The 19,539-nt window shown below is 36.7% G+C and overlaps 2 protein-coding genes across 2 annotated transcripts; both read left to right on the forward strand.

Moving 5' to 3' along the window:
- Nucleotides 1-328: 328 nt before the first annotated feature.
- LOC141596814 (uncharacterized) lies at nucleotides 329-6,877 on the forward strand. Its single transcript, XM_074417066.1, has 4 exons — nucleotides 329-677; nucleotides 916-2,208; nucleotides 6,176-6,232; nucleotides 6,325-6,877. Exons 1-4 carry the CDS (start codon nucleotides 465-467, stop codon nucleotides 6,565-6,567), a joined length of 1,806 nt encoding a protein of 601 aa, XP_074273167.1. The 5' UTR covers nucleotides 329-464; the 3' UTR covers nucleotides 6,568-6,877.
- A 474-nt stretch (nucleotides 6,878-7,351) lies between these two features.
- LOC141596815 (cytochrome P450 704C1-like) lies at nucleotides 7,352-10,229 on the forward strand. Its single transcript, XM_074417067.1, has 6 exons — nucleotides 7,352-7,733; nucleotides 7,814-8,029; nucleotides 8,256-8,546; nucleotides 8,838-9,161; nucleotides 9,326-9,529; nucleotides 9,614-10,229. Exons 1-6 carry the CDS (start codon nucleotides 7,398-7,400, stop codon nucleotides 9,794-9,796), a joined length of 1,554 nt encoding a protein of 517 aa, XP_074273168.1. The 5' UTR covers nucleotides 7,352-7,397; the 3' UTR covers nucleotides 9,797-10,229.
- Nucleotides 10,230-19,539: the final 9,310 nt, after the last annotated feature.

Genomic DNA, 19,539 nt, shown 5'->3' on the forward strand with positions numbered 1-19,539 from the left:
GAGCTAGTATCTTGTAACATGTGTAAGCAAATTAAGAAATAACTATCTTGAGCTACGACGCGCGGAGATTCTTATAATAACTAGTATCTTGTAACACGTGTAAGCAAATTAAGAAATAAAATCAATCAATAATATTACAATTTTAAAGATTCTTTTATTATATAAGTTCGGTCTATGATTCGGTCTGCGATCCATTCAGTTTGGTTAATGACTGGAACGAATATCAAAGTAGAGTAAATAAATTTATCATGGATCGGATCAAATAAAATACAATTCGGTTTAATCCTAATAATCCGATCTGATCCAATTTACATCGTGTTCCAACCCCAATTCAATAGGCTCACCTATAACATTTTTATCTTTGGACAAAAAAGATCCCAAAAATCAATTTGGACCAAAGAAAAATTCAAAACCCTAAGTTTTCGTCTCATCCATAAACTCCATACTCCTTGTCTTCCTCGTTCATGGATCCATCACAAGTAGCTGCTTATGCAGCTCACTTCCACTCTCAACCACCACTCTCTTCCCCGCCACCGCCGCAACCACAACTGCAACCGCCACCGCAACCACCTTTCTCCGCCGCCTATGTCCACCCTTCTCCGGTTCCGGTTCCGGCTCCGGCTCCCGCTCCTTCTCCGTCCTCCAACCCCGTTCCTTCTCACCCTTCTTACACCGAGGTAAACAAAATCGACTCTTCCCCGATATTATTTCTATATTAGTACTCCCTTCTTCCCGATTAATTAAAGTAAAATACCGCTCACAGACTAAATAATTAAATAAATGATTGAGACGTAGGCAGTAGTATAATTATTGTACTATGATTTGTTAAGACATGCATATCGGTCTTAAAAATACATTCTATCCTATTTTGTCCCGTTTTAGATTTAAGACGAATATATTTGACTGAACTTGCAGATGATTACGGCCGCGATACTGTGGGAGAATTCGCAAGGGAAGGAAGGCGGATCGAGCAAGAGAGCTATAGCTAAGTATATAGACCGAGTTTACTCCAATCTACCACCCACTCACTCGGCCTTACTGACTCACCACTTAATTCGACTTAAGAACTCGGGCCAACTCGTTATGATTAAGAATTCTTATCAACTGTCTTCTTTGTCTGCTCCTCAACCTTCTCCTGTATCCGCGATTCCGCCGTCGCCACAGCAGCAGTTTCCGCAGGCTTCGCCAACTACTTTGATGGAGCAACCGTCTCCGAGCACTAAGCGGAGACCTGGTCGACCTCCCAAGGTTAAACAACCCGATTTTGGAGCTGAAAACGTACCCCAAGCCAAACCTGAAAGTGAGGATATGGGTTCGGAGCCATTGACTGGGAAGAAGCGGAGAGGACGGCCTGCAAAAGTGGTGGTGCCGCTTTCGCAAGCAGAACCTGAAGTGGGACTTGAGCAGGTGCTTTCGAGCCCTTCTGCAGGGGTTAGTAATGGGCAGGTTGAGGAGGGAAGCTCGGTGAAGCGAAGGGGCCGTCCAAAAAAGAAGCAGAAGCAACAAGAAGTGGAAATGGATGAGAGAGTGGTTGTAGAGCCGCAACCGATGTTTCAGGTGGAGGTGGAGGAAGCGCCGGTGGATGAGATGGATGTGGTGAAGCGGGGGTCTGGGAGGCCGAAGAAGGTTATTAATTATAATGAGAATGATAATGATAATGATGATAATGCTACTGGGCTGGTTTTGGAAAATGTGCTGCAGGTGGATGTGGTGAAGCGGGGGGCGGGGAGGCCAAAGAAGGTTGTTAATTATAATGAGAATGAGAATGAGTATGAGAATGATAATAATGCTAATGGGCTGGTTTTGGAAAATGTGCAGCCGGTGGATGTGGTGAAGCGTGGGGCGGGGAGGCCAAAGAAGGTTGTTAATTATAATGAGAATGAGAATGATAATAATGCTAATTGGCTGGTTTCGGACAATGTGCAACCGGTGGATGTGGTGGAGCGTGGGGCAGGGAGGCCGAAGAAGGTTGTTAATTATAATGAGAATGATAATGTTAATGGTAATGGTAATAATGCTACAGGGCTTGTTTCGGACAATGTAGAGAAGAGGAAGAAGCGGGGGTGGCCGGCTGGGAGGCCAAGGGGGAAGAGGGTTGTTGCCATGGCTGTGAGTGGTGTGAGGCGGAGGGGTAGGAAACCAAAGGGGAGTGTGGGAATGGTGGGGAAGAAGGTGTATACTGGCAAGACTAGAGGGAGACCAAAAAAGGTTAGTGGTTGTTAGCTGTTATTTTTCCCTCCAAATTTTGCTTTTTGCGTGCTTTAAATTTGGATTGAATGTTGTTAATTTAGTTAGTAGGTTTAGTTTGTTTAGAAGTCATTAATTGGTGATAATTGAACTTTTACTTAAATTGTGCTTTCTGTATTTGGAATAGGAATATACTATTTAAGAAGTTGAACATCGGTTTATAATAGGAGTGTGGTGTGCAATATAGGAGAAATTGAAACAAAGAAAATACTCCCCTTCATTTATGTCAAGTTGCCCGATTTCTTATTTTGGAATATGGGGCTAGTCTTGTTTGATGCCATTGTATGTTACGATGTTAAAACTTTTATACCATATATAGCTTGAAATTGGTTTTTTGTAATGCATACAACAGTATGACAGTTGTTATTTGCCAAAATAGTTGAACTATAAATAAATGGAAAGCCTAGTACTACAATTACATGGAATAAAATCTGCAAATGTTCCAATAAGTCAAATTTGAATAGTTCTGCTGCTACTTGGATTCTCTGACAAGTGAAATTTGAAGGTAAATTGGGTTAATGTGTATACTAATGTTTCCTTGGGTGAAAACATGGATTGCTAATACCACTATCGCTGGTTATATGAAGCTTGATAGTATGAGATATGAGTAATGATTACACTTCCCACTAATGTCATTGTTCTCTACAATATTATCACTCTTTTTGGCGGTTGACTATAGTATCTCTAAGTTTCTATGTGGCTTATATTGTCCAAATCGGTCAATTCCTTGCTTATTTGAAAAGGCCTTTGTGTTGCATATATTTGCCCTCCTACCCTGCAATTGGCAAGAACTTTGGAGATTTAGGGTAGTATTGTTGACTCTATTAGAATGAGTGACACTAATTATGCTTCCTAAGGGTTTTTATTAGTTTGGTTTAGATTTACAACTAGAATGTGATCTTTTTTTCTAGAAAAAATATTCAGTCTGAGCCTTTTGGCTAAATATTAAATTTGCTTGGTGAATTATGTTTTTCGAGATGCTTTTAGATGGTGAAATAAAAAATACTCCGTAGAATGTTGAACCATTGTATTGGATGTGAATACTAGCTCTGTTCAAATATATAGGTGATACTTTTTTTACACTGAAATTTTTAAAAAATTTAGAAGAGTTTATGTGCTTACAAAATATCATTCTTTTAGGTTAACATGTTTGTGTGCTAAGCTCTGTACCGCTATCATTTCACACTAATGATGTACTCTATACATGATTACAATCATTGTCATCTACTTTATCATCTATATAGTATTAGGGTGTGTTACGATGGAAGGATTTGGAAGGAACGGAAAGGGAGGGAGAGTAGGGGATTTACAATCCATTTTTTGTATAGCAAATAAGGGTAGAGGGAAATAGAGGGGGATGGATTTGGAGGGATCCATTTTCGCTCTTTCAAGGCAAAATAGGAAAGATTTGGAGGGAAATTGTATCCACACACTCACGCCCCATTCTCGCTTCCCATCACCATTCCCTCCCTTTCTCTTCCTTTCACCCCCCTCCCCTCCCTTTCCCTCCTATTTTGCTAGCCAAACAAGGCCTCAGTGTGTGTTAGTTTACAATTTGAATTTGTGTATTAGTGCTGTTTTATAGAGTTCAGTTTGTAGGCTTCGTATTTAATTGCTGAACTAATTTTTTTGAGTGGTCACTACATTGACAAGTGACAACAACAAAACCTCAAGCCCAAAAGATTTAGAGTCTACTAATGTAGGACATTGTATCGCCGTTGTATAAATATAAAATCAGGAAATACTAAACAAAGATGAATCAAAGACGATCAAACTACAATTTTTTTAAGAGTTTAATGATCGGCGAAAATAATAATGTGGAGTTCTTATTATGGTATTAAATCTGTTTGCTACGATTTCTTTTCTAATGTTTATAAACAAGGAATGTAGCTACAATCTCTTCAATCTCCTTTCTATGTTTAAAAGCAAGGAATGTAAATATTTCATACCAACCAATTTTCGATATTGTGTAGCTATTTAAGTTTATCCCACTGAATTTTGAAGATAATCTTTGGTTTTAGTATCTCATTTGTCTTCTAACCTAGTGTAGATGTAAGGTTTGATATAGTTATTAATTACACTTTATATTAATGTTTCTTAAACTTGAAAGTGTTACTCTACATGAACCTTTTCAATCAGTTTAAATTTGCCCACGTCTAATTGTCTATAGCCCCTTATAATACTCACACTCTTCAATTCTCTATTCAAGTGCCCTTACAATTCTGAAGTTACGATTTTGGTCATGCTCTACATGAACACAAACTTCCTAGTATCATGTTCGCTAACCTAAAATTTTTGTTTCCACCAGAAAGCTGTCAAACTTAAAAGTTACTGTTAAATTTTCGGTTTTTATAATCAGAAGTGACTAGTACTTCCAATTATAATTATGCACTTTGTTTAATGTGCCTGAATGGGACATTAGTGATGAAGCAACAAAAAATGGAGTGTGTGCATCTTTATGTACATTCAATGAGCACTTCTCTGGTAATTCTTGGCAAATTTCACGTACTTTCTTTTATGATATTGCCTTGATTTCTACAACTTTAATCCTGGAAAAAAAGATCTCTAATGATGAGTCGACCATTACCCGTGCTTTTGTCTGCATGAAAATTTCTTTCGACAAATGCGTTGCCCACTTTAGTTACTTTATCTAACACCATTAGGCAATTAGCCCCATTTGATTAGGTGTTATATTTTGAAGTTCTTATTTGGTGTTTTGGAGAATGTGGGTACTACTCTTTAAAATGTTATTGTGTGCTGTGCATTAAAATTTGTGAGTGAACTTTGATATATAAAAGTGCAATTTTGTAGAATGTAGATTTTCGTGCAATTTGTGCAAAAAACAGCATGGGTTGCAATGAAATAAATTGATAGGAGGATTGCAGGGCTTAGCTTTGGGAATGAGTAATGCATGATAAATGAGATTGACATTCAGCTACCCATATTGTATCTAACACTCTTCTTTTTAGTTTTTGCACATTTAGATATTTTGCTTGCTCATACACGCAACTTTACATACTCACATGGGTACATCCTACTCTTGCTCGCTTAGGCAGAGAGATTTGAGGGACTAAGGGTAATTTGTCTACTATTGCGTGCTCGATGAAAATTTTAAATGTACGATGGTGAATATCATTGCTAATGTTTTTGTTACATTTATGTTGATTTAGTTTTTTTTTTCTTTCATCATTATTATTACTCCCTCCGTCCCGGTCAATTGTTGTCCTTTGGTTTTGGCACAAAGACCAAGGAAAGAGGAGGGAGCCGAGCCAATTACTAAATGACAAGTGGACCAAATTGTGTGTGAATGATCAAATTGGTCATCAAATACACCCGAAAATGGAATAGGACAACAAATGACCGGGATAGTGGAGTATTATTTATCTAACTCTTTGATGCTACACACTTGTTTGACATTTTTTTTTCCTTATTTTTGTCTATTTTTGATTGAGCTTTTCTTTCCTTGTCTCATTATTATATATACTTTATATGGGGTGTTTGGTTGGCACCATGGGAATGGATTGGAATGGATTTTTGATCCATTCCGGTGTTTGGTTGAAGCATTTTGGAATGGAGTTAGATACCCTATGGATTCTAACTTCATTCCAACCCCTTGGAATCTCATACCCACCTCCCCTCCTTGGATTCCAACCACATTCCTCCATGCTTATTATTACAATGAACCAAACAAGTTTTTAAAGGAATGAAATTAGAACCCCATATAACTATGGTTTCTCATTCCATTCCATTTCATTCTTACGCACTGAACCAAACGACCCCTTAAAGGTATTAGATAATGATTCATGTTGGATTGTCGGCTCCGTGTGTTTGTTGTTGTAGTAATGGTTATGTGGGTGTATGTGACCGTTTTAATTTGCTGTCAACCCTCCGAACTATCTTAAGAATCTATTCTTGTTTCGGTTGCTAGAATTCGCATGGACAAGAGGTGGCCAATGAAGAACTCCTCAGAAATTTAGAGGATATGGTAAAGTGTACTTATAATTACTCATTAACTCGTATATTAATTACATATTCCAGCTGAATCTATGTTTACCCTTTAATAATTTTTCCTTGTAGCAATCAAAACTCCGAGATGCTGTTGGAGTACTAAGGCCTCATATAGCTACTCTGAGCGCACCTGATGCATTGACCGCATTGCAACAACTAGAAGAACTCTCAACTATGAATATGACTTCATCTTCAGCTTTAACTGCTCTACAAGTGGTGAATGTGCCTACTGACGTGATGGTTCCACTACCGAGTACATCAGCTCCACCACAGAGTACATTGGCTCCACCACTGAGTACATCGGCTCCTTAAACTTTAGCTGCTCCCAAACAGACTTATCCAACAAGGATGGCTTTTACAGCACCCTGAGGAACAAGTGTAGCATTGCATGCACCGTTCGGCCAGTGAGTTGGGGTCCCACCAAATGAAGCAGAGTCTTGAGTTAGTTATTGTGCATTATTTTACTTCAGTTAGGTGTCATTTAGAGTGAGGAAAGATATTTGTAGAGGACACAATAGCTAGCTGATGTTTATTGTAATTTAAGTCGAAGGTGAAATTTTTCGCACATTTAATATTTGAAGTCGCATACGATTTCCTTAATTTCAGTACCTGGTACCGCGAATATGTATGTCTGTTTTCCTCAAGGTTACAATTGCTTTCCTTAACCGCATACCTTGATCGAACTTAGACCAAAGTATGCCATTTTGGTAATATTTCTTTCTCAGATGTGGAAATGTACACACTCTACACAGTATATTCTCTCATTCATGACACATGATGGGTAAATTCGAATATTTGGCGTGTATTTATTTATTTATGCATATTTGCCATTTACCTCTAGTTGGATCAATTCGACGATCGCTGTTGGATTGTCGAATCTACTTTAGTTATCAAACTTGACAGTTTTTTTCTTTCTTCTACTCTTTATTTATCTGCCTGCATTTGGTTTTTCTTCGTAGTATGTAAATTTCCAAAATAATCAGCACTTAACCACAATCATTATTAATAGAGTATTTAATCAACATATTCGTGCTCCACACTAAATATTACAATTATGATATCTAATAGGGTGACTACACTTATTACCCCTAATCCGCATACGATTGAGCTAGATAGCCGTGTACCAAACTCGAACGAGAGTCATGGTGACTACAGCACCCAAAATAATGGAATACCAAAACTCCAACTCCATGAACACAGCTTTGACGATCATTGTTCCGACAATCCTAGCTCTTTTGTTCATCAAATTTATTAAAACCAAGCTAATTCAGAAAGATGGGCATAAAAATTATCCACCAATTGCAGGAACAATGTTCAATCAGTTACTTAATTTCAAGAGACTTCATCATTACATGACTGATCTTGCTACCAAACATAAAACTTACAGATTATTAAACCCTTTTAGAAATGAAATTTATACTTGTGATCCTCCTAATGTTGAGTATATCCTCAAGACCAACTTTGATAATTTTGGCAAGGTATCTATCTTTTATTTGTCTTTATTTATTTTGGTGACGATTACTTTATTTCCCTGCTCATAAATTTCTGAAAATTTCAGGGAGATTACATGTATGACATTATGAGTGATTTGCTGGGTGACGGGATTTTTGTAGTCGATGGGGATAAATGGAGAAGCCAAAGGAAAGTTTCTAGCTATGAGTTTTCAACTAGGAAGTTACGAGATTTTAGCAGCACAATTTTCCTTGAAAACGCTATAAAACTGGCTAGTGTATTTGCAAATACTCTCAAGTCTGGTAACATCCTCGACATCCAAGTAAGGTTTTTCCACTCGTTGTAAAGAGAGTCTCGTAACACATTTTTAGTTTTACCTGGGTTCGAACTAGGTCTCTACGTCATGAATAAAAATTTTTAGTTTTTGGTACGGAATTACAATTTTTATTAAAAACCTCCATTTTATACTTTCTCCATTATGGTGAATTTTTTATGTTTAGTCGTTATTAATTAAATTAAGATTAAGTTGGTTTAACTTTTGTATGTAGGATTTGTTCATGAGATCAACTTTAGATTCAATATTTCAAGTAGCATTTGGAGTTGATTTGGATAGTACGTGTGGTTCAAATGAAGAAGGAAAGAGATTTACAAAAGCATTTGATGATGCTAGTGCTACTTCACTCTATCGTTTTGTTGATGTTTTTTGGCCGATTAAAAGGTTTCTCAACATCGGTTTGGAGGCTAAACTCAAGAACGACATTAGAATTGTTGATGACTTTGTATACAAGTTAATTATCAATGCAACCGAGTTAATGAAAAACTCCCAAGGCACTCATTCAGTAAGTTCAAGCTTAATTTTAAATTGTATTTTCTCTGCTCTACCCATCATTTGTTTAATTTTAATTAAAATATTACTTATAGAAAAATATAAACGTTAATGTTGAACTTTTTTTCAAACATATCTTATACTATTACCTGTTCGCTCCTGTTGAAATGTTTCGGTCTCGCTAAGTTCGAATAATCCTGGCTCCACCACTGCTCTCACTTTCGAGAGTTTTTAAGACACTGGAATAAATGTTTTTTATATTTACGCATTGTTTACATAATTTGTTGATGAATGGATAATGCAGATGAAGAAAGATGACATATTGTCAAGATTTTTGCAGCAGAAAAACAATGAGCCAAAGTATCTAAGAGACATAATCTTGAACTTTGTGATAGCTGGCAGAGACACTACAGCAGCTACATTGTCATGGTTTATTTACATGCTCTGCAAACATCCACAAGTGCAGGAGAAGGTGGGTGAAGAGATTAGAAACGTCATCACAAGCATGGAACGTGGTGGTAATTTTTTAGAATTTACTGCCAGTTTAAGAGAAGAGTCACTCGAAAGGTTGCATTATCTACACGCTGCTTTGACCGAGACACTCAGGCTCTATCCTGCACTTCCCGTGGTAAATGACCCTGATTTTATGCCAAATCAGAGTTTCTTTTCTACGAAGTAGCCTAATCCAACATGTAAATAGTTACTTATGTTGATACTTGTTGTCGAGTGGGAGCAACATAGAAAAAATTGATCACAAACCAATCTGAAATAATTCAGTACGTGTATTCCCAGGATAGCAAGATATGCTTTTCAGATGATACACTGCCTGATGGATACAACGTGAAGAAAGGCGACATGGTGGTTTATCAACCCTACGTCATGGGAAGGATGCGTTTTATTTGGGGGGACGATGCTCAAGATTTTCGTCCTGAAAGATGGCTCAATGAAGATGGCATCTTCCAGCCACAAAGTCCCTTCAAGTTCACCGCCTTCCAGGTAATTAGTCAGTCACCATTTTGTTATTGACCGTGGAAGGATGACTGTCTCACATCCTCACACAACTACACTTATTGTAAACAGGCAGGCCCGCGAATATGCCTTGGAAAGGAATTTGCTTACAGGCAGATGAAGATTTTCTCGGCTGTCCTATTGAGCAAGTTTGTCTTCAAACTCGATGATCAAGAGACCCCTGTAAACTATAGAACAATGATTAGCCTTCACATTGATGGTGGCTTACATGTTCGAGTTCTTCCTCGAAAATAAGACAACTTTATATTTAAGTCCCAAGTAAGAAAATTAAATAACTATATTAATAATCTCTCTTGTATCTTATCTCCGATTCTCTTATTCTATGTAAAAAACAATGAGAATTGGATTAGTTATCTCGAGTCATAATCTCAATAATCCCCGACAACATTTTTTTTTTATTATGTACTCCGTAGCTTGTTATTCCTTGTGATCTCTGTCGCTCTATGCTGGTATGGTCGTTTGTGTGGTGATCTTTTGCTCGGTTCCTGAAGGTGTTGGTGCCGATTTACTTGGTTGAATAATTAAGGTCACCGGCGGGTCTTTACGGCTAGTGATGTTGTTGTCGTGCGTCTGACTAGTGATGGATATACCCTCCAATGTATGCATACGTGACATTAAGGTGCTGTTTGGCTTTGCTTTATGGAAAATGACTTTTCCTTTTTTAAAAGGAGTTTATTCACAAATTACTTTTCAGAAATATTTTAGTTGTTTGGCCATACTTTTGTAAAAGTCACAAAATTTATATGTTTGGCCTAACTACGTTAATACAACTTTTGTTTGCTTATTTGGTTCTTTATGTAAAAAGTAGAAGTAGTAAATATATACTTCTCCTTTTGGGGGTGAATAATCAGTTTTTGACTTCTCAAAAGCACTTTTAAAACTCTCTAATTTACCATGTTTGGCCAAACTACTACTTTTTCAATTACAAAATCACTTTTTAAACTTGGCCAAACAACACCTAAATCTCGGTTGGAAACTTAATCTCATAATCGGTTTTTGGGCTGATCTTGGTCATTCACAGTTGATGTATAGCTTAATCTAAACTCTAAAGCATGCATGTCAGGACCGAGACTAATACCAATGATATGATTTTTTTTTACAACGCAATTCTATTGTACGTACGATGAGAAAAATGTGACTTCATTTTGATAAATAATGATCACTTTTTGGTAAATTCTATAATCGACTAATACTTGACTTTACTTTCCCGAAAACCCGTGAGCACTATAACCGACACCGACACCGACACACAGTACGCTTGCAATATATATTTTTTAATTCTACAAATGCTTTGTTTTTTTAAAAAAAAAAATTGTTGTTTCAGACGGGTTATTTCTTATGAAATAATAAGACGGGGTTTGCGACCATTTTATGGTTAAATGTAAACACAATGGTCAAACAAGTGTTACAACTTATTGATAACTTTTTTTTTTTTCCAAAAATGGTCATATTTAACTGTTAAATGATTTAAAGAATCCGTCTAATTGTTCATACAAAAATAGCCCGTTTTAAGGGATACCAACTCTTAATGCACCCTCAGGAACAAATGTAAGGCATTTAGTATTTTCTTAGTCAGTAGTAGCCATACATTCTTTTCTTCATAGGTTACGATTACTTTCCGATGCTTCTGTGATGCAGTTTTTACCGAGTTTTGATCAAACCGATTCTGCACCATATTCATGATGTATTTAAATTTTGGGGTGGAAATGGGCAATACATTCTCATACATGCCATGTGACAAGTACAATGTGAATTTATGGCGTGTAACCGTCTCTTGATTGTATATTGGCATGTAGTCATTTACGGACGTACTGTACAATTCGTACATGTTAGACGATCAATCCTAGTGTCAATAATTACGCCCTTTTAAGGTTTCTAGTGTTTGGTTCACTATATACGGAAGGAAAGTGTATCACGTATAGGGATGTCACTGGGGCGGATATAAGTGGATATTACTTTGCATCTGCCTCAATTTGGGCGGGTATGGGCAGAGTTTACGGGTGGTGGGACGGGTGTGGGTCTGTCATGGGTAGTGACGGGATGGATTTTGCATGTTACATACCATACCGCTAAACTGCCAATCATTAAAAAAAATAATAGCATTATAGTAAGGGTTTTTTGTCAAACACAACCTTTAAAAAACTTTTTTTTCGAAACACCACCTTTAAAAAAAAAGTTTGTAAAACACAACCTTTAATAATTTTTCTTTTGTAAAACACGACATTTTGGCCAGAGTTTAACCACTTGCAATAGGGTGCCTTTAAGTCGATATTTGAGGTAGCAAACGAGTTCCATTTGAGGTGTTCTTAGACTCTTTGGAAAGGTGGAAGTACAAGCTTTCCAATGGTTACTAATACGGCGGTGATAGGTGGGTTTATGTGGGGTCTATTGGTATGTAAAGTAAGGTTGGTCAATGAGTGAATTGGAGAGAGAAACAAATCAGAAAAACACCAATTCACTCCTTGACCAACCTTACTTTACACACTAATAAACCCCGCATAAGGCCACCTATCACCGCCGTATTGATAATGTCGGGAAAGCTTGTACTCCCACCTTTCCAACGAGTCTAAAAACACCTCAAACCGACCCCGTTTGCTATCTCAAACATCGACTCAAAGTCACCCCATTGCAAGTGTTCAAACTCTAGCCAAAATGTCGTGTTTAACAAAAAAAAAATTATTAAAGGTTGTGTTTCACAAACTTTTTTTTTAAAGGTTGTGTTTGAAAAAAAAAGTTTTTTAAAGGTTGTGTTTGATAAAAAACCCTTATAGTAATGATTTTATAAACTTTAATTTTGTTACAATTAAGATATAAGGTAATAATAGCTATTTTATAAAGTTTTTCACTAACTTTTTTGGTGAAAACTAAAATTATGAAGAAAATTCAAAAAAATTGGAAATTAATAATGATTAAACCAACTTTTACGAATTTTTTTATCGAATTAAATTATGGTATAACGGGTTAATGGGGAAGTGAGACGGGTAAGGTTTTATATTTCCACTCGTTGGGGTGGGTACGGTTTTATATTTCCACACCGCCCCCAATAACATCCCTATTCACGTGCCTAAGAAATACGGAGCTTGTAGTCGAAGATATTTAAATCTAGTGGTTTAACTAGAGGTTAGTTGATATTTGGTTGTATTTTAATTTACTTTCCTTGTAATGTATTTTACGAAAAATTTTACGGAGTTATCTTTTAAAAACAAAGAAATTTTAGTTAATAAAACCATGTATATGTTAATTTAACCTTTATTGGGGCTTTCAAAATTTGTTTTGGTGGATAAGTGAATACTAGACATAAATATTAAAAGGGATTTTTAGATTGTAACACTATTTATTTGTATGAATCGAAAACAAGAAAGTTTTCAATAATTATGTTTGTATCTATAAAACAATTTATCGTGGTGGCTATTCTAAGAAATTCAGGAATATAAAGTTTATAAGTTTTTTTTTTGACCAAACTATAGAAGAACTGATACGATTTTGGATGCGCAAGACTAGCTCAATTAGAACTCTTTGATTAGTTATCTACAGTTACTAGCATATAATAAAATAAGGCAGTTGTTATGCCATTAGAAGTTTAGTAGTTGACAGATATAGGAGTTGGTTAAATTAGTTGTCTTATTTCTAGTTAGATGCGTAATTAGGTACTATAAATAGAATGCTTTGTAGTAGTTATTAGGCAGATTAAGACAAGTTATAAATAAAAGTTTAGAAAAACTCGATCATGATTTGATCACCAACCAAGGTTTGAACGGTATTTTCAAATCTCGTTTAAAATTAAGATCGGCGTCTTTATTTTAAACACTCATTGGATCAAGGTCTCGGCGGATTTTCGACCCAAATATCCCATTGACTCAAAGTCTTGGCGGATTTTTAGTCAAATATCCCATCAAGAATGATCTCGCCCTTTGTGATTCAAGGTCCCGAGTTCGACTCTTACCCCAACAACGTCTGTTGTTTATTATCGCTTCCGTACTCATATCATATGGTATCAGAGCTTTGGCTCTTGATTTTCGAGGGTCCTAGGCGTGTCAAACCAAGTTGTTAGTTGAATTTCTGATTGCGATTGGAGTTCAAGGGTTAAACTTGAGTAGGTAGTTCGAGGGTTAATCGATTTTGATTACTCATCTCAGGAGCAGTTCTAGTAAGTTGTTATTTGAGGCGTGACAGTACAAAAATTTTTTTTTTACTATTCACGTGTACTGTTCATCCGGGGAAAAAAATATTTATGCCGGCGGTATTCTCGTTTGAAAGCTTCTATGAGGAGAAGGTTAAGTTTGATCCGAAATCGCCTTCTATGTTTGATTATTATAATGAAGAGGAAACTATTGAGGTTAATGATGAAGTTATTCTCGTGCAAGGAGGGTGGTGGTGTGGAAGGCACAAACTTATATGGCACAAGAAAGGTTTGAAATTAAACAAAATGAATGAGCCTGAAGTTTGCATCGAAGATGATGAACTAAAAGATGATTCGGCACTGTGTACAAATTCATCATTGTTGCTGATAGTCAATTTTGCATCTAGGCTTGTGAGATTTGTATTTGATCCAGGTGGACTTGAAGCACTTGAAGAATTGAGGACAATTCCTTTTGAAGAGGGAGGGGATGATACGATTTTGGATGCGCAAGACTAGCTCAATTAGGACTCTTTGATTAGTTATCTACAATTACTAGGATATAATAAAATAAGGCAGTTGTTATGTCATTAGAAGTTTTTAGTAGTTGACAGATATAGGAGTTGGTTAAATTAGTTGTCTTATTTCTAGTTAGAAACGTAATTAGGTACTATAAATAAAATGCTTTGTATTAGTTATTAGGCATATTAAGACAAGTTATAAATAAAATTTTAGAAAAACTCGATCATGATTTGATCACCAACCAAGGTTTGAACGGTATTTTCAAATCTCGTTTAAAATTAAGATCGGCGTCTTTATTTTAAACACCCATTGGATCAAGGTCTCAGCGGATTTTCGACCCAAATATCCCATTGACTCAAAGTCTTGGCGGACTTTTAGTCAAATATCCCATCAAGAACGATCTCGTCCCTTTGTGATTCAAGGTCCCGAGTTAGACTCTTACCCCAGCAACGTCTGTTGTTTATTATCGCTTCCGTACTCATATCATATGGTATCTGAGCTTTGGCTCTTGATTTTCCTAAATCTAGACGGTCCTAGGCGTGTCAAACCAAGTTGTTAGTTGAATTTTTGATTGCGATTGGAATTCAAGGGTTAAACTTGAGCAGGTAGTTCGAGGGTTAATCGGTTTTGATTACTCATCTCAGGAGCAGTTCTAGTAACTTGTTATTCGAGGCGTGGCAGCAAAAAAAAAAGTTTTACTATTCACGTGTACTGTTCATCCTGGGAAAAAATATTTATGCCAGCGGTATTCTCGTTTAAAATTAAGATCGACGTCTTTATTTTAAACACCCATTATTGTATCAAGGTCTCGACGGATGTTCGACCCAAATATCCCATTGACTCAAAGTCTTGGCGGACTTTTAGTCAAATATATATCCCATCGAGAACGATCTCGTCCCTTTGTGAATCAAGGTCCCGAGTTCGACTCTTACCCCAGCAACGTCTGTTGTTTATTATCGCTTCCGTACTCATATCAATAACTATTATCGATTTTCCCTTATACCATAAGTAATTAATAACCCATAATTATAGAAGCTGACAAATTATTTCTCTCTTGTACTTCATATTACTCTACGTTTTTATTAAGGGCGTATTACTCTCTACGTACTTTATTTAATTGCATTATTTTCCCCTACTTGTTTTTAATGATAATGATAATTTGATATGACATGTGTTGGGTTCTCTTAATTGATGATAACATGCCCATTTAACATGTATTTTCTTAATTTTTCATTTCAGGTTTAATCGATCAATTGAAAGTCTTAATCAAGAATCTTCGAACGTTTGCTACCCAAGATTTAGAGTCGTTTGTGTCAACTAATGTAAAGGTGAAAGAGTAAAATACTTTCAATGGTAACAGTCAAGCCTACCGTTACTCTCGCTGGTAACAATATGCTTGACTGTCACTTTTGGTCTGTTACACTTAAAGCAAGTCTTTCAATTTCGAGATTTCTTTTATAATCAAAATGGCTTTTCATGCATCAGTTTTAAAAGAAGTTTTAAACTTAAAATATTAAAGGGTGGTCTTTGAAAAAGGATATGCTAATTTTCACTTCAAAAGTTTTCCTCAAATGTGTTAAAACTTATCTTTGACTTTTGTAAAACAAAGTTTGCTTTTATCTCATTTCTTCTCAAGATTTGTTTTGTTGTGAATATCCTTCCTCTTTGTTTCTGAAAAAGCCAAAGCCTATTTTTTTTTTTTTTTTTTTTTTTTGACAGATAATCATAGAATAACTTACAACAATGCTCGCTGAGCAAGAGAGTGAGCTATCCTATTAACTCCCCTAGGGCAGTAGCTAAGAGAGCAACAGTGAAAATAAGCTAATTCTAACTTAATTTCATATAACAGGAACCTAATACCGATATCAGGTAAATCCACTTCGATCATCTGGAGCACAAGATTGAGGCAGTCCGTATCCAAGTGGATATGCAAAATACCCTTCTCCCTAGCCCATCTTAGACCATGAAGCATAGCAACACCTTCAGCTTGAAGAGGAGAAAACGCCATAAAAGGAAGAGAACCTTCCCCGCAACGAACACCATTCTTATTCAAAATAAACCAACCCAGCCCCGCACTCCTATCATCCTTCCAGGCCGCATCACACTTCATACGGTAGACAGAATCACAACCCGACTTTCCCACAACCCAGAACGGGTAACAATTTCTACACATTTGAGCCCTATCCGTCCCTAAGAGACCCATCCTATTATTATCATCCATAGGAGTACCATTCCTCCCTTCAACAGACCCCCCAGAATTCAGCTTCCATTCTGCCGCCTCATGCATACCCTGCACATCCTCATTCACGCACCTTAGCGCAAGCAAAGGAGAATGGCAATGTTTCCTGAACACCATATCATTTCGACAACACCAAATCCTCCACAAAGTAGCCACAAGGGTAAAGATGAGCGACCTCGAATTGTCACATTTAACAAAGTAATTGATCCAATTAATGAACCAAACTCGCACATCAATGTCAATCCCTGCAGGAATTTTCAGACCAAGCTGACAACCGAACCAAAGAGATTGCGCAAACCTACATTCCATGAACAGATGGTTGGCTGTTTCCACCATGTCATCAGGCGACCGACAAAGGGGGCAGAAAAAATTGTAATTCAACTTCCTCCTAAGAAAGCCAATCCCCAACGGGAGTGCATTTGCCAAAAACTTCCAAATAAACAGACGCCACTTCAAGGAAATCGGCAATTTCCATAATCTACCCTTGCAAAACGACACAATATGGGGATTCATTCGATCTAAATCAGTCCTAGTCGAAGATCTACTCAAGTTGGAGGCAAGGGCAGCATAATATCCAGTTTTAACCGAATACTCACCCTCCTTGGTCAATTTCCAATAGGCGGAATCACAAGTATTTCTCAATGGAATGAAAGTTGCATTAATCTTCTTTTTTACGTCCATACCCAAATCGAAACCAAAAACCGAAAGATTCCACTCCCTAGAATTACTTTGCAGCTCCCCCACAACAAGAGAATTATCAATACGATCATGGAACTGGGCATCAACAAGCTGAGACAAGCACTCACCTTCAATCCACCTATCCCTCCAAACTCTTAACTTAGAAGGGAAACCTACCTTCCAAGCAATATTGGCCCTAATAAGTTCCAAACCCCAATAGAGACTTTTGAGAGGCCAAGAGGAATCAGTCGGAGCCTTGCAAGAAAAAAGATCAGTCATAGGCACTCCTAAACCTAATTTTGGTCCAATAATTTTACTAACTAAACTATCAGAATCAAAGCAGACCCTCCAAGCAACTTTCGCCACAAGAGCCTGGTTGAAACATACCACATTACGAATACCCAATCCACCATCCCCCACCGGCTTACTCAATAAACCCTTACTACACCAGTGAACTGCCCTCCTATCCTCAGCCCCCCTCCACCAAAAATGCACCATCAAAGCCTGTAACTTCGATGCTACACTTACCGGTATACGAAATACCGATAGAGAATAAATAGATAGTGAAGAAAGAACTGATCGAATAAGAGTCAATCTCCCAGCAGCAGAAAGAAGAATATTGTTCCATGAGGAAAGTCTCCCCTTTGCACTTTCGATAACAAACTGAAAAAACACCTTTTTTGAAGCACCCATTGCCGTTGGGAGACCCAAATAGTTACCCAAATCACTCTTAGGTTTAATAGCAAGTTTCGAGAGGCAATTTTGAACCGTAGAGAGTGAACAGCTCGGGCTGAAAACTACAAATCCTCTTTTTCTCTTTTCTCTTCTTATAAGTTAGCCCTTTTGGTGCAAACATGGGAGGGTCAAATTCTTGGTTTCTTATCAAATGCTTTGACTCATAAACCCTAGCTTGCTTCCTCTTGTGTGCTCCCTCTATAAAAAGAACACTTCTCTTCATTTTGAAAGCAAGATTTTTCCTGAGAAATCAAAATGTTTTTGCAAAATAAGTTTTTAAGAACTCAAAGCTTTTTCTTTGCAAAAATCTTCTAAGCCTTCAAGTGTCACAGTTGTAACCACTATTGCATCATAGTATTGTACTCTCTCATCTAGAATCGTTTGAACCAATAAGTTGTCCTTCTCAATTCTTTTAAAGAATCAGTTTGAGGAAACTTGGTCTTGTAAACATTCTAGTTAGAGTGTCGAGTTCCTAGACGGAGTAGTCTTAGAACTCTTGTCGCAACCGGAGTAGGTTGTTGGTCCTTTTTATTGTAAGGGTTTTAAGTAGTCGGAGTAGATCACTTATCTAATCAGTAAAAAGAAGATTGGACGTAGGCCCTTAGACTGTTGGCCGAACCAATTCAAAAATCGTTGTGTTGATCTCTCTTCGCTTTTAATTCCGCTGCAATTTATTTAATTGTTCTTCATTTACGTTTTAGCTAGCAAAGTTCAATATCTTTTCGTCTTACAGTGCAGCCTTTACTTCACTTGCTAAGACAAACAAGTAACAGTCAGAACAACTGTCGCTCCCAAACTTCAACAATCTCCTTAGGCTTTCGTGATACACTTTTAATCATTCAATTTATTTGATGTATCCATTTGCTCTTCATATTAATCAACTTACTTTAAAACAATAAAGACTAAGTTGAAAATTTAAAAATAGTATCTAATTCACCCCCTCTTAGGTACTTAGAATTCTAAACTCTCAACATGTAATCAACCAATAATTCCAAATAGTACAACTATTAAACCAAATATAGTGTCTACATTTATAACACAGTACTTAGGATGGTCGGGTGCCAAATTCGAACAAGAGTCGTGTGTGTTGTCCCTTGCACAGTTGCACACTAGCTAGTTAGGTTGCCAGTTGCCAGTTGCCAGTTGCCACTATCCTTGTGACAAGGGGAGTGAAAATTGCGCCAAAAAAGGGGGAAAAAAAGGGTCTGAAACTTGTGACAATGAGGAGGTTCCCATATAATCTTAGAGCAATTGCAATGCGAGTTCTTATTCTTGAGTTTGTCAATAAGGCTTTGTTTTTTTGGACTTAAAATCACTTAATTTAAGTTCACTTCAGATCCTATCAGTTCAGTTCAGATCCTATAAGTTCAGTTCAGTTCAGTTCAGATCCTCTAAGTTCAGTTTAGTTCAGATCCTATAAGTTTAGATCTTATAAATTCAGTTTAGAAAACTTATATACGGAGTATTATTTTTAAAAACTCATGTAAAAATATTTGACATTAATTATTTGATACATAATATACATTATTATTTTTAAAACAAAATTATCACTCCTCTCATTATTTTTTATCGTAATGTAATCGTAGTATAATGTATGAACAAACCAATGTATATAAAGTAAAAAATATTATTATCGTATCTTGTGTTTTAGACTATATTTTATTATCAATGTTCTCTCTTTGTTGC

Source organism: Silene latifolia, chromosome 8 (assembly GCF_048544455.1).
Source record: "Silene latifolia isolate original U9 population chromosome 8, ASM4854445v1, whole genome shotgun sequence".
NCBI classification, from domain to species: Eukaryota; Viridiplantae; Streptophyta; class Magnoliopsida; order Caryophyllales; family Caryophyllaceae; genus Silene; species Silene latifolia.